Raw genomic sequence first — 14,845 nt, 5'->3', positions numbered from 1 at the left:
TATTTTTTTATTTTATTTTTTAAAAAATATTTTGACAAAAAATATCACTTTTAGATAAAAAAACCTTTCAAAAATAATATTTTTCTAGTTGATGAGTCGAATTTTCGGATCAGATCGGAAGAAATATCGACTAAAAGTGCTACTTCTTTTAAAAAAATATATAAAAAAAATATAAACGAATCACCAGTTTAACTGGGAGTTAGCCCGTTTAACTCGTCATTTTTTTGAGTTAATCGGATTTAACCCATTTAATCCAAAATTTAAATATACTTAATTTTAAAGACAAAATTCATCTATTTAAATGAATAAACGAACTAATTCGATAAACTTAGCCTATTTTAACGACCCTAATGGCATGCATAATGGTGTAACATTGGAATTTACGCGTAATTTGCATTTTTGTCTCATTAATATAGCCTTACATCGTCCCGTCTTTTAAGTAAAAGAGAGTTTATAAGTTTTAGGATTTGTTTAGTTGAGCTCTTAATTTTTTTAAATTATTATTTTTTAAAAGATCATATAAAAAAATAAAAATAATTTTATATTTAAATATTTTATATAAAATTTTTTTTTATTTTTTTATTATGAAAAAAATATTTTTTTAAAAAGATTAAAAAAAAAGAATATAAAAGAATGCTTATTTAAGTGTCATTAAGTTAATTAAAAAAATTTACCAATAAATATATATATATATATATATATATATATATATATATATATATATTTGTATCATGTTTATAAATTTTTAGTAGTAAAAAATTAAAAATAAAAACACTAAAAAAATAAAATTATATATTTTTTGAGAAGTTATAACTTTTTAAAAAATATTTTTACATAATAAATAAATAAAAATTATTTTTATATTATTATATCTAAATATAATTGATAAATAAATTTTTTTTATATGAGATATTTAAATATAATTTTTTTTATTTCTTTATAAAATTTTAAAAAAAAAGATAATTCTAAAAAAAATCTTAAAAGCTTACCGAAACAAATTCTTATAGTTTCTCAAAAAATCTAATTTTTTATGTTTTTAATATTTTTATTACTAAAAATTTATTAAATATGTTAAAAAAAATAATTAAAAAAATATTTTTCTATCAAATTAGTAGCACCTAAACACACGGATAGAAGTCAATGAACTATAGCTCAAATGGCATAATCTCTTTATATTCAATTAAGAGGTTGTGGGGTTGAGTCTCCTATATTTGGTTAAAAAAAAAAACACACGGATAGAAAAAAAGTCCGATCTCTTTTGTATGTGATGGGTCTTGCATGTGTCAAAAATTAAATACAAAATGTCATATATGTGCAAATTTTTCATTATATTTAACTCTATCTGTATTTTAATTAGGATTTTACTAACAAGCATTTGTTTTTCGTTAAAATTTTAAAATGTTATATTTTTAATTACTTTGTCTTTTAAATAACATAAAATTTTTAATGAGAAGAAACTAAAAAAGCATACGAAATCAATTATTTAATAACCAATTTCAAGCAATTTTTTTTCTCGTATAAAATAATCTTTTTCTCCCTCATTTTCACTTTGAAACACACACTTCTATAAAATTTTAAACAAACGATCTAGTTGTTGACTTTCTAGATATTAATTTGCTAATTATAGTTAAACTTTCAAATAACAAACTTCAAAAGTCCACATCTTTTTATCCAAAAAAAATCTCTTTGGTCCCACATTTTGTTCTTTGTTGAATGATAATTTGATTGGAACAAACTATGTAATGTTGACTATGTTACTTTATGATCTTTTATGTATAGTATTTAATTATTTATATCATGCACTCACCAACTAAATCAATAATCATAAAATTACCGACGTTACTTCATAATATTATAAAATTATTCTAGCCAATGACCTATAACTCAAGTTACTTAAAAATCTGTCCGTGACTCAATGAGTTGTAGAATCATCAACAGGGTACCAATATCTATTAAAAAACCACATGGAATCAGCTTCCACAGCATATCCATCTTGATTCCTATGCCAGCTATAGTAAGCATGAGTTCTGTTCTTGATATCAAACATGGCATGTCCAAAGCTTGCTTCTCTGTATGCTGAGTAATCTGGTTGTGGTTCTATCATCCTGCGTTTTCAAAATAACGATCATATTATATATATTGTCAGATAATAATCACTCTTTTCAATCCGTGAGTCATTCATTATGTATGTATAGAACTTACTTGTTTGCCAAGCCTTCAATGTTTCCTCCATCACCAATGGTTATATATACTGGAGCTGAGTTATCTTTCACAGGATTGCATCTCCCGTTTGTAATGTTGTATGCAATATTGGACACACGTTCCTTCAAACATAAACATATATCAAATTCGAAGTGCAATGTTTGAGGCTTAATTAGACTTATTTGATTAGTGTCAGTGTGTCACACTCAAAATTCAATAGGCTTAGTTTATATTATGATGTATGTTAAAGAGTGAATACCCATCCGCCCCTGACAATTATCTCAAAAGGATAATGAGGCCCAAAAAAAAGAAACATCAAATCCGGCCTCTGAGATTTTTTTTTTGGGACTGATTAGCTCCTGTGCCAAAAATGATTTTTTTTGACACAGGGCTAATCAGTTCCATAAAAATAAATCTCAGGAACCGGGTTGGTATTTTTTTTGTCAAAGACCTCGTTGTCTTTTGAGGTATTTGTCAGAAGCTATTTTGGATTTTTCTCTACGTTAAATGAGGTTGTTGAGAAATATTTTGTTACTTACAGATCGTTCATAGCCATGAACATGGCCGGCGAACACGACATCAACCTTATGCTGCACAAACCAGGGCTCAAACATTACTCTCATTGATTCACCTTCCATGTAGTGGTAGTCGTAGCTGTTATACCAAGGTGAATGCAAGAGAACAATCAACCATGGAGTCTCTGTCCTATTAACTTTTGGTAGCTCTTGTTTTAGCCATTGGTATTGTGGTGTATATTTCCCTAAAGGAAAAAAAAATTGTGTTAGTTACTGAAACTATTTTTTATACAAAGTTTTATTTAGCAAATTATTAAAAATGATGTAATTATATGATTACCATAAGCTGAATATGAGGCCAATACAATAATATGTGCTGATGCTCTCTTGATAGAATACCAAAAGGGTGCTGTACTCTGTGACGCTCTATAAGGAACATGATACCTATGTGTATATGGCTTGAAAGGTACACCTTCACCCTGCAAAAGAAATAAGAGTTTAATTGTTACGTACCTCTAGTGTATAAACAACCATATATTCTAATTATAATAACATAGGTGGTTAAGTCAAATAGAGAGTTTCATTTTGGATCAAATGCAAGGAATTCGATTAGTATTGTGAGAGAAGGCGTACAATTTCTGGAGCAAAATCAATTTCATGGTTGCCTGTAACCCAAATCCATGGTTGATAAGCAACACTTCTTTCTACAAACCTTCCCCAAGTATCCCACTTAACATTATCATGATAAGGGTGATCATCTGCGTAAGATAGGTCTCCAATAAACATCAAAGCTTGTCCTTTTCTTGGGTTCATTTCATAGTGAGAAAGAGTTTTATTTGAATCATATGTTTGACCAAGATCACCTGCACAATACAATGCCACATCAATTAATAACTAACGTATAGGCCTATTTGGGGCACAACAACATGCAGTATTATTAAGATAAGATTTTATTTTTAAAATTAGAGAGTAAAATTTAGGCTAAAAATTTGTATATAACTAAAAGAAAATGTGAAATTTCTCAAAACAATAAAATGGGTCATGCATGTTAACTTCAGAAACATGGATTTAAGCTTTCTCAAGTTACGAAAAGTAATATTTTAAATTTGTATATACTTGTGAATCAAATTAGTCCACCATATTATAATTTCTCTATTAGGAAAATATTAACATAGTTGATGAAATATACTTACCAATGACACCAAAAGTGTATGGCACATCAGGACCAACTTGAGGAGGAGTCACAAACCAAAATTGCCTTGTTGTGTTCGCGATTCCAACTTCATAGTAGTATTTGGTGTTGTACTGTCCAAAACAAGAACCACATGAGTCAATAATGGATTGATTGCATAACAAAAAATCAAAAATTGCTACAACAAAACATGGAATGCAATGGAATGGAGCAGAAGAAATACCTCCAAATTTCTGATGGTGCAATGATGAATAAAACCAGACGAGTAATTGAAGTATCTATAAGTAACATGTCTTCCCTTAGCAATTAGTTTCTTTTGCTCGCTGTTCTCGCTCCAGTACCGCACTTCGCTGGAGCCTGGTTCATCCATCGTCACCCACGACACAATCATTGCTTTCCCCTCATGATCACCTTGTGTTATGTGAACCTTTTATACATACATTCATTCATTAAAACTTAAGAAACTAAATGTTAAACCAAGAACGAAAAAAACACCAAACTTTATGATGTATCAAACACTAAAGAACACCAAGGAAACTTCCAACGTAGATTCCATATCAAAACTGAGATATATGATATCACATGCAAAACAAAACAATAAAAGAAAATGGGTACCTGCTGGGGAGCATTGTAACCAGGAGGAATAGCAAAGACATCACTATCAAATAGCATATCTACGGTCTTCTCTTCTTTCCTAACGAAGGTGCTTGTTGATCCTCTCCGTTACACAACACTACTACGTTCACAAGAACCAATCCAAAGACAAAGACTTTGAAACTCACTGAATACATTTTTGCAAAGTGTGGAGAAGACCTTTGATGAATGTGGCTTTTATTTATAGCAAACCACATGTTAATTATTTAAATTAAGAGCTTGTTTGGGTGAGCTTATCTTTTTTTCTTTTTTTCGAGTTATCTTTTTATAGAGCAGTAAAAGTAATTTTATTTTTGGATATTTTATGTAAAAAGATATTTTTATTTATCAATTATGTTTGGGCATAACAATATAAAAATACTTTTTGTTTATTTATTATATGAAAAACATCTTTTTTTTTAAGAAAAAAAGATTTTTTAAAAAAAGATGTAAATTAAAGTTTCTCAAAAAAATATTTTTTTATTTTATTAGTATTTTTACTTTTATTACTAAAAATTTGTCAAACACATTAAAAAATAAAAAAATCTTTATTTATTAAAAAAAAATATTTTTTTAACTTTTTTTATTGAAAAAAAAAATTTTTAACAAAATAATAGCATCCAAATATGCACTGACTTTAAAATAGTAGAATATTAGGATTTAGGAGGAATATTCTGATTAGTGACTCAACTGTAAACAACGAATGAGAGAAGTTTGTTAGGTAGCGTTTGTTTTGAGGTATTGAGACAGAGACTGAGAGACTGAGACTCAGTATCGTGTTTGTTAGTTCAGAGACTGGTACTAAAATTTCTGTCTCTGTCTCTAAAATTTCAGTATTTCAGTACCTCCAAAAAGTAGGGACATAGGGGACTGAAATTTTTAGAGATGGAGATTGAAACTTTAATAACATTTTATACCTAAAATACTTTCATTTCAATTAATTAATTCCAATTTTACCCTTTGTGCAAATTAAATTAGAGTTTTATTCTTGTTTCAATTCCTGTCTCCCATTTTGCACCAAACAGAATACTGAGATTTATTTCAATCCCTGTCTCTTAGTCTCTGTCTCTCAGTCTCAGTCTTTCCGTCTCTGTTTCTCCACCAAACGCTACCTTAGAGTTCTGTTCGTTGGTCGGCTCCTGAACAGGTCGGGTGGACAGAAGATGCAAAGGTGGATAGATGAGGGTGTCTTAGTCCTGGGTGCGCTGATCGAGGGTCTGCCGAGCTGGCGAGCACTTGAGTTGGTGAACGGACGAGGGGGGGTGCCACCTGCAAAGACACTCCGACGCTCAAGTCAGAAATCGTACAAGCAGGGGGAGTGATGTAGAAAGTGACGTACCTCGGGGGAAGAGCCAATCTTCCCCTTATATACATGTCAGTAGTGGGCCCCTTATGGGACAGGCCCATATTTCCAAGGACGCTGTCCTGCAGCCGCGTGTGAACCGTACAGGACGCGTGTTCGGGTCGGTTGGAGGGCGCGTGTCCGGGTCGGGTACTGCTCGGGTCGGGTCGGCCCAAAGCTGGTTCTGGGCCGGGCCGTAACAGTGCCCCCACGCGCCAATGGTAGTCGTGGGAGCTACCAATGGCGTGTCGTCTCGCATCTCGTCTGGTCGGTCGCTCGTGGGGAGGACGTGTCCCCAACGCGCGTCTCTTGGTTGCTCAAACAACCGTTTCATCGCTTCGTTTCCTGTGCCGAGCATTGAATGCTCATAATGGGGTAAAAAACCCTGTTTGAAAAGACCATTTTGCCCCCCGGCGTTTCGCGCTCTGGAGGCAGTTTTTAAACGAGTGGTTTTGATACTTCTGCACTTTATGCACTTTTCTTGCACTCCCTATTCTCCCTTCTTCCTCCTTGCTACAAGGCTTTGCTGTGGTGCCTCCGTTCGTGTTTCTTGCATTTTCCCAGATTCAACTTCATCTTCCTTTCATCAATTCAGGTAACTCTTGGATCATCCCCTTTTTATGCATTATTTCTGTATGCTTGTTGTTTGGTTCTTTGAAGTTATCGTGTAACCTCTTAGTTGTGAGTAGACGTGTTAGGGGGAAAGGTACCATTCCAGGGTAGGTTTTTCCTCGCTCTTAGCCCTTTAGTCTTGTTTGGCCTTAGCCGGGAAGTCGTGAGGGTGGTGTGTGTGTTCGGCTTGAGCAACCGATCTCTTAGACTAACTGGATGGTACCCCCATGTAGGTATGGCTCGCACGGTCTCCCGGGCATCCGTTAACCCCGCGGCGTACGACCAATATGCTTGGGTCGTCTCTGATGTAAGGGATTCACCCAACCAAATGGGCGAAGAGGAGCTCACCGAGTTCCGACAAGCCGGGTATCTATGCGGCGGGACTGACGAGGAGGCCAACTACGACGTCTTCGTCCCGGCTCCCCACGAGCGTTTGTACGAAATCAACTTCCAACCCCGCCAGGTCGCCGACTGGATTTGGTTCTATAAAGCCATGTTCACTCAAGTCGGGGTCCGCATTCCGTTCTCCGCCTTTCAGATGGCACTCTTAAACCGAATCTCCGTGTCACCGTCGCAGTTGCATCCGAACAGTTGGGCTTCTATCCGCTGTTTCGAGATGGTCTGTGAATATCTCGACCTGCCGGTGTCCGTAGATGTCTTCCTCTTTTTCTTCACCCTCACAAACCCTTCCAAGGAGGGGAAACATAGGAAAGGGTTCATGTCCTTCCGGGCTGCTCAGGGTCGGAAGATTTTCGGCTTGTTCGAAGATTCTTACCATGGGTTTAAGGACAAGTATTTTAAGGTCCGCCCGGCCAAAGATCGTCACCCCTTTTGGTTGTCTCTGGAGGGGGCACGGCTCATCCCGACTTATTGGAGCTTCGGGGCTGGAGCTAATAGTTTTATTAAGGTAGTTTATAGAAACATGTCGGCAGTAGATCAGCAGATTGCCGAGGTGCTAAACGCGGTTTTTGGGAAGAACCCTGTAAATCCCCATCTCCTTATGGGTGACCGGGAGTCCGGCCGTAACTATATTTGTGAGAAACTTTTTACTTTGTCTTTTTCCCTTTGCTTTATATTTGTGTGGCGGCTAACCGACCTTCTTTGCTTTTCTGTAGTGGATATGTCTGCGTCGGTGACAGGTCTTCCCGACTTGTTCCAAACCTTTCTTGGTGGTGAAGATGAGGAAGGTGAAGAGCAGGCCGCCCCCGAAGGGCCTGATGCTGCCCCGGAGAGCCGGGATGCTCCCGAGCAGAGGGCCGCAACCGAAGGGATCGGCACATCGGCTCAAGGCGCCGCCACCGAAGGTGATAAGGCGATCCATGCTTCCCCTATCCGTGAGGCGACCGGGACTGGAGGTTCGGTGCCCGATCTGGATGATGAGGAGGGGGTGGTTGAGATCCCCAGCCTGAAGAGAAAGAGGAAGAAGGTCTCCACGGCGTCGTCTAGTCCTGAGGGAGCACTTACTGTCATGGAGAGAAATTTCGACGCGAGCGACTTCATAGACTCCCAGCTGATTCCCGGTACCGAGGAGTACTTCCATGAGTCTTCCCTTGCCGGGCAGGCGAGATGGATGTATCGTACCCTTCTGCGTGGTGCCGTGATAGCCCGGAAAGCCGAGTTTGAGCTATCCGGGATGGAGTCCCTCCGCAGAAGGTTGGAAACTGCTGGGAAAGCAAACAATGAACTAAAAAGTGAAGTGGAAACTCTCCGGGGGCAGTTGACTCAAACTTCGGAGAAGTTGGATGCTGCCGAGAAGAAGACCGCCACTGCTGAGCAGAAAGCGACTGCCGCCGAACAAAAGTTAACTGCTGCCGAGAGGAAACAGAAAGAGTCGGACGCGACGATTGAACGTTTGGTCGAGCGTGAGATGGCTCTGGAGGGTCAGGTCGCTGCGGCGCAAAAGCGTGCAGCCGAAGTTGAGGAAGAGAAGCGGGCCGTGGAGGCCGAGCTGTCGACATGGAAGGCTAAGTACAAGGACGTCGTCAAACAGGGCAGGGGCGCGATCCTGGCTACCGAGGAAGCCCTTAAAGCACAAGTTAAAATTATTGCCCCTGAGTTCGATACGTCGGCGATCGGTGTCCGCAAGGTCATCCATGACGGCAAGGTTGTCGATGCCTCCACGAAATGATCCTTCTGTTTACAGTTCCTGTTTAGCCGCTTTCTTTTGACTTTGATGTTTGCCGTTTTTGGCTTTTGTGAACAATGACCTTTTTGGTCGCTTGCCCGTTTTGTCGCGATAAACCTTTTATTTATCTGTGCGTTCATTTTTAACCGTTTTGGTTTATATTTGTCGTTTGCTCGCCTGCTCGTGTTATTGTTCCTATTAACCGTTTTTGGTTTGAAGTCGTTTAGACCGGCGGCCCGTGGCCTTTCGTGTAGTTGTTTGTTACAACGGTGGTTGACGGCTTCCCGGGGTGATCAGTCCCGGGTCGCGCGCCGTTGTTAGTCACGACGGGATGGTTTATCTGAAAAACTTAGATAAAATATGGTGGAGAATTTGCACAAGTATATCTTATTCAGTAACCACATAAAGGACTTGAAAGTTACTACAAATGACAAATCGACTACTTAGCTAGATTAGCCGGCATGTCGTTCCGTCTTCTAGGAGCAGAATCTTCTAAGGTTGTCCGCGTTCCATGTCCTCGGGACCTCCTTGCCATCGAGCCTTTCTAACTTAAAGGCTCCTTTCCCCATCACCTTTTTTACTCTGTAAGGGCCTTCCCAGTTTGCCGCTAGCTTGCCTTCTCCGGGGGTCGGCAGGCCGATATCGTTCCGTCTTAGGACGAGGTCGTCAGGCTCGAAGTCCCTCTTGAGCACTTTGGTGTTGTAGCGCAGAGCTATTCTTTGTTTTAGCGCTGTTTCCGTCAAATGGGCCATTTCCCGGGCTTCATCTATCAGGTCCTTTTCTACAGTTTCCTCTACTCCTTTTAAAAGCAATCGTGGGCTTGGTTCTCCGATCTCCACGGGTATTACTGCATCCACCCCGTACGTTAATCGGAAAGGGGTTTCCTTGGTGGAGGATTGCTCGGTTGTTCGATAAGACCAAAGGACCGATGCCAGCTCGTCGGCCCAAGCACCCTTTTTGTTGTCCAACCTCTTCTTTAGCCCTGAAAGAATAACCTTGTTGGCGGACTCCACTTGTCCGTTCGTCCGAGGGTGTTCTACCGAAGAGAACCTTTGCCTTATACCTAGGCCGTTGAGAAATTCTGTGAACTTTTTGTCGGCAAATTGGGTGCCGTTGTCCGAGATGACGACTTCTGGTATCCCGAACCGTGTTATCACCTGCCTCCACATGAATTTTCTGCAATTGGCAGAGGATATGCTAGCCAATGGTTCGGCTTCTATCCATTTGGTATAGTAATCAATTGCCACTATGAGATATTTGACCTGCCCAGGGCCGACAGGGAAGGGCCCTAAGAGGTCGATTCCCCACTGTGCGAACGGCCGGGAAGTCGTCAGCAAGCTCAACTCGCTTGCCGGTGTCTTGGCAAAGTTGGCGTTCTGTTGGCACTTTATGCACTTTTTGACAAACTCTTTGGAATCTGCCATCATCGACGGCCAGTAGTACCCAGCTCGGATCAACTTCCTTGCTAGGGCTTTTCCTCCGATGTGGTGCCCACAGCAACCCTCGTGGACTTCCCTGAGGACGTAGTCCGTTTGGTCGGGGTGTAGGCACTTCAGTAGGGGTTGGCTGAGCCCTTTTCTGAACAGCTATCCTTGGATGACGGCGTATTTGGCCGCTTCTCTCCTTAATTTCACCGCATCCTTCTCGTCATCAGGGACTTGGCCGTGTTCTAGGTAGTTGGTGATGGGGTCTAGCCATGAAGAACTTAGGGTTGTTATGTGTAGTGCAATTGCGGGTTCCCTTGTCATGCCTTGGATGAGAGACCGGTTTCCCTCCCCTGGCTTCGTGCTGGCTAATTTTGATAGGAGGTCTGCTCGTGTGTTCCTTTCCCTGGGTACATGCTGGACCGTGACCTCGTCGAACTTTTGGCTCAAGCCCTTGACCTTTTCCAAGTACTTTTGCAACAAGGGGTCCTTGGCTTGATAGCTGCCGTTTACTTGGGAAGTGACGACTTGGGAATCGCTGCATACTTCCAGCCTTTTTGCGCCGACCTCTGTTGCTAGGGTCAAGCCTCCTATGAGGGCTTCGTATTCTGCTTGGTTGTTCGAGATGGGAAACTCGAATCTGACCGACTGTTCGTATACGACCCCGTTTGGACTTTCTAGGATGATCCCGGCTCCTCCGAAGGTCTGGTTGGAGGCTCCGTCTACATGGAGCTTCCACCGTGTACCCATGTCCTCGCCTGGGTCTCCTGTTATTTCAACCAAAAAATCCGCCATGGCCTGTGCCTTGATGGCTTGCCGGGGCTCGTACCGTATGTCATATTGAGAGAGTTCGATGGACCAAGTCATCATTCTTCCCGCCAGGTCGGGTTTTTGGAGAACCTGCCGGATCCCTTGGTCCGTTCTGACGACCACTTGGTGACTCTGGAAGTACTGTTTTAATCTTCTCGAGGAGGTTAGGAGTGCTAAGGCTAGCTTTTCCAACTTGCTATATCTTAACTCTGCTCCTTGTAGGGCCCTGCTTATGAAGTAGACTGGTTGTTGGGTCCTCCCGTCTTCCCGCACTAGTACTGCGGCCAGGGCTTCGCTTGTTATAGCGAGGTACAGGTACAGTGGTTCCCCGTCCCTTGGCTTCCCGAGAACGGGGGGTGCCGCTAGGATTTCCTTGAAGTGTTGAAAGGCTTCTTCGCACGCGGGTGTCCACTCAAACGCCATCCCTTTCTTCATGAGGTTGAAGAATGGCAGGGCCTTTGTCGCCGAGGCCCCGAGAAACCGGGAAAGTGATGTCAACCGCCCTGCCAACCTCTGGACGTCCTTGACACAGCCCGGGCTCTTCATCTGAAGTATAGCCTGGCATTTCTCCGGGTTGGCTTCTACCCCTCTCTGAGTTATCATAAATCCCAAGAACTTGCCGGCCTCCATGGCGAAGGCGCATTTGAGGGGGTTCAGCCTCATACCATGTTGACGGAGGGATGCAAACACACTTGCCAGGTCGTTTAGGAGGTCGTCAGGTCGTGTTGTTTTTGCCAGGATGTCGTGCACATAAACTTCGACCGTTTTCCCTATGAGGTCGTGGAATATCCTGTTCATCAGCCTTTGATATGTCGCCCCTGCATTTTTCAAGCCAAACGGCATTACCTTGTAACAGAAAGTTCCTCCTGGCGTTATGAACGCCGTTTTGTCTTCGTCTGGTCGGTGCATCGGTATCTGATTGTAACCGGAGTAGGCGTCCATGAAACTCAGATACCGGTATCCCGCCGCGGCGTCGACGAGTGCATCTATGTTGGGGAGAGGGAAGCAATCTTTGGGGCATGCTTTGTTAAGGTCAGAGTAGTCCACGCACATTCTCCATCTGCCATTGTGTTTTTTCACCAATACCACATTTGAGAGCCACGTCGAGTAGTCCACTTCTCGTATGAAGCCTGCTTCTAGGAGGCCGGCCGTTTGCTTGGCTACCTCCTCTGCTCTTTCTGCCGACATCTTTCTCCTTCGTTGAGCCACTGGGCGTGCTTCCGGCTTGACGGCTAGGTGGTGTGAAATGATTTGTGGATCAATGCCCGGCATGTCGGCTGGCGTCCATGCGAACAGGTCCTTGTTGGCCCTTATCATTTCAATCAAAGGCTCCTTCAACTCATGCGGCAGGTTCTTGTTAACGAATGTGAATCTTTTCCCTTCGTCACCGATGCTAAATTTCTCCAGGTCCCCTTCTGGTTCCGGCCTCGGGTTGTCCTCTATTCTGGCATCGAGGTCGGCTAGGAATACGCCGGATGCTTCCTTGGACTTCTTTCTGAGGGAAAGGCTGGCGTTGTCGCAGGCGACCGCCGTCTCGAGGTCTCCTCTTATGGTCCCTATGGATCCATCATCGGTGACGAACTTCATAACTAGTAGCTTGGTGTTGATTATGGCCTCAAAATCATTGATTGTCTTCCTTCCCAAGATGATATTGTAGGCTGTGGAGTCTCGGAGGATCACGAATTCGGCCATCGCCGATCTTCGGCCTTGCATCTGTCCTACCGAGATCGGTAGGGAAATGACTCCGTCTGGTTTGATGAAGTGGTCGCCTAACCCGATAACCCCGTGCTGGTAGGTCGTCAGGTCGGCATCCTTCAGCCCCAGTGCGTCGAACACGTTTCGGAACATGATGTTTGAGTCGGCCCCAGTGTCGACAAGGATCCGTTTGACGAGGCCGGTTCCTACTCTGGCCGTGATGACCATGGGAGGGTTTTCCGGGGCGTCGCTGAACCATTGATCTTCTGGGCCGAAAGAAATGGACGGGGTTTTTTGGTACTCTGCACTGGTGAAGATGAGATCGCCAGAACCTTGGCGTCTTTCTTGTGTGCCGACCGGGATTTTGGTGCAGTGTTCTTTGCCGTTACCACGTTTATCACCGTGAGGCCGTGGTCTCTGTCTTCAGGCTCTTGTCGCCGCTTGACCGGGCGTGTCTTGCCTTCCTCGTCCTGGTCGCGATAACGCCTTCTCGGCTCCCTGATGAGATGGGAGAACGCTGCCAGCTTTCCTTCCCTTATCGCTTGCTCTAATGCATCCTTCAAGTCGAAACAGTCCTGCGTTTGGTGGCCATACCCCTTATGGTAATCACAATAAAGGTTCTTGTTTCCGCCTGTGCGGTCCTTGAGTGGTCGGGGCTTCGGGAGAATTCCTTTCTCCGCAATTTGTTGGTAGACTTCCATGATGGGGAGGGTGAGTGGAGTGTAGTTAGTAAATTTCCCCACTCGAGGGAACGGTCTAGGTGCTTTGTTTGGCGCCTCCTCCCTGGCCTTTTCTTTCGCCCTCTCCCCGTCGCCACCGAACTGACGAGCCTGGCCGTAACCGGACTGCCGCTTATTGGCAGCCACGACTCGGCTGACTTCTTCATCGTTTATGTATTCTTTGGCCACCGTTTGGATTTCATGCATCGTCCAAACCGGTTTCGTTGTAAGGTGCTTTCGGAAGTTCTCGTTAAGGAGGCCGTTCGTCAGGCAGAGACTGGCCACCGAATCGGTTAAGCCGTCGATTTCCAAGCATTCGTCGTTGAACCGATCTAAGTACCTCCTGGTCGGCTCTCCCTGTCTTTGGGTTACCCCGAAAAGGTTGATAGGATGCTTGGCCTTTGCTATTCGCGTTGTGAATTGAGCCAGGAATGCGCGGCTGATGTCTGAGAAATTGTAGATAGAACCTTGAGGGAGGCCGTTAAACCATTTGATCGCTGGTCCTGCTAAGGTCACCGGGAAGGCACGGCATCTCACTTCGTCGCCTACTCCCTCTAGATTCATCCTGGCCTCGAAGGCCGTCAGGTGTTCTAGAGGGTCTTGAGTTCCGTCGTACCTCATGTCCGTTGGCTTGTCGAAGTGTTTCGGCAGCCGGACCTCGAGGATAGATCGGTGGAACGGGGTGGCGCCCATTATCACAGGTTGTCGTGTTCTTCCGTCTTCGCGACCTCTTGTCGCTCGATGGGTCGGTCTGCCTCGGGAGTAGATGATCGTGTCATTTCGTCTCCTCATTATGGGTGACTCCTCCCGCGAACTCTCTGCCTCCGTCCGCGGGCGGCTTCGGTAAGAGTCTTCCTCCTCGCTTCCGGGAGACGGGGTATAGCTCGGATCGGTAGAGCGTCCGTCCCGCTCCCTGTCGGCAAGCTGCCGCTCCAGGTTCTGGACTCGGTGGCGCAGCTCTTGCATTATTATGGCGCTATCGCCGCCTGTTCCTCCGAATGGTCGTGTCCCCGTGCGTCGATGGGGGGACCTTCGCCGCCCCCCTTGCGAGGCGACGGAGGCTGCCCCCTCCGCTCCGGCAGCCCGGCCTTGGTCGCCAAGACCCAGTACAGCTTCCATTTAGACGTCCCCACAGACGGCGCCAATGTTCGTTGGTCGGCTCCTGAACAGGTCGGGTGGACAGAAGATGCAAAGGTGGATAGATGAGGGTGTCTTAGTCCTGGGTGCGCTGATCGAGGGTCTGCCGAGCTGGCGAGCACTTGAGTTGGTGAACGGACGAGGGGGGGGTGCCACCTGCAAAGACACTCCGACGCTCAAGTCAGAAATCGTACAAGCAGGGGGAGTGATGTAGAAAGTGACGTACCTCGGGGGAAGAGCCAATCTTCCCCTTATATACATGTCAGTAGTGGGCCCCTTATGGGACAGGCCCATATTTCCAAGGACGCTGTCCTGCAGCCGCGTGTGAACCGTACAGGACGCGTGTCCGGGTCGGTTGAAGGGCGCGTGTCCGGATCGGGTACTGCTCGGGTCGGGTCGGCCCAAAGCTGATTCTGGGCCGGGCCGTAACAAGTTCGAA

General features: G+C 44.0%; 1 protein-coding gene and 1 pseudogene across 1 annotated transcript; both read right to left on the bottom strand.

Moving 5' to 3' along the window:
• Positions 1 to 1,912: 1,912 nt before the first annotated feature.
• Positions 1,913 to 4,700, bottom strand: LOC130969962 (purple acid phosphatase-like; annotated as a pseudogene).
• An 8,056-nt stretch (positions 4,701 to 12,756) lies between these two features.
• LOC130965583 (uncharacterized) lies at positions 12,757 to 14,388 on the bottom strand. The gene has a single exon (XM_057890352.1). The coding sequence runs from the start codon at positions 14,386 to 14,388 to the stop codon at positions 12,757 to 12,759; it is 1,632 nt and encodes a 543-aa protein (XP_057746335.1).
• Positions 14,389 to 14,845: the final 457 nt, after the last annotated feature.

Source organism: Arachis stenosperma, chromosome 3 (genome assembly GCF_014773155.1).
Source record: "Arachis stenosperma cultivar V10309 chromosome 3, arast.V10309.gnm1.PFL2, whole genome shotgun sequence".
Classification (NCBI taxonomy): Eukaryota; Viridiplantae; Streptophyta; class Magnoliopsida; order Fabales; family Fabaceae; genus Arachis; species Arachis stenosperma.
Note: the sequence above shows the minus strand (reverse complement) of the source record. Positions and strands in the feature narration are given on the sequence as shown.

Excerpts from the sequence above, each read along its gene's own strand:
- LOC130965583 (XM_057890352.1), bottom strand. The coding sequence starts at position 14,388 with ATGGAAGCTGTACTGGGTCTTGGCGACCAAGGCCGGGCTGCCGGAGCG.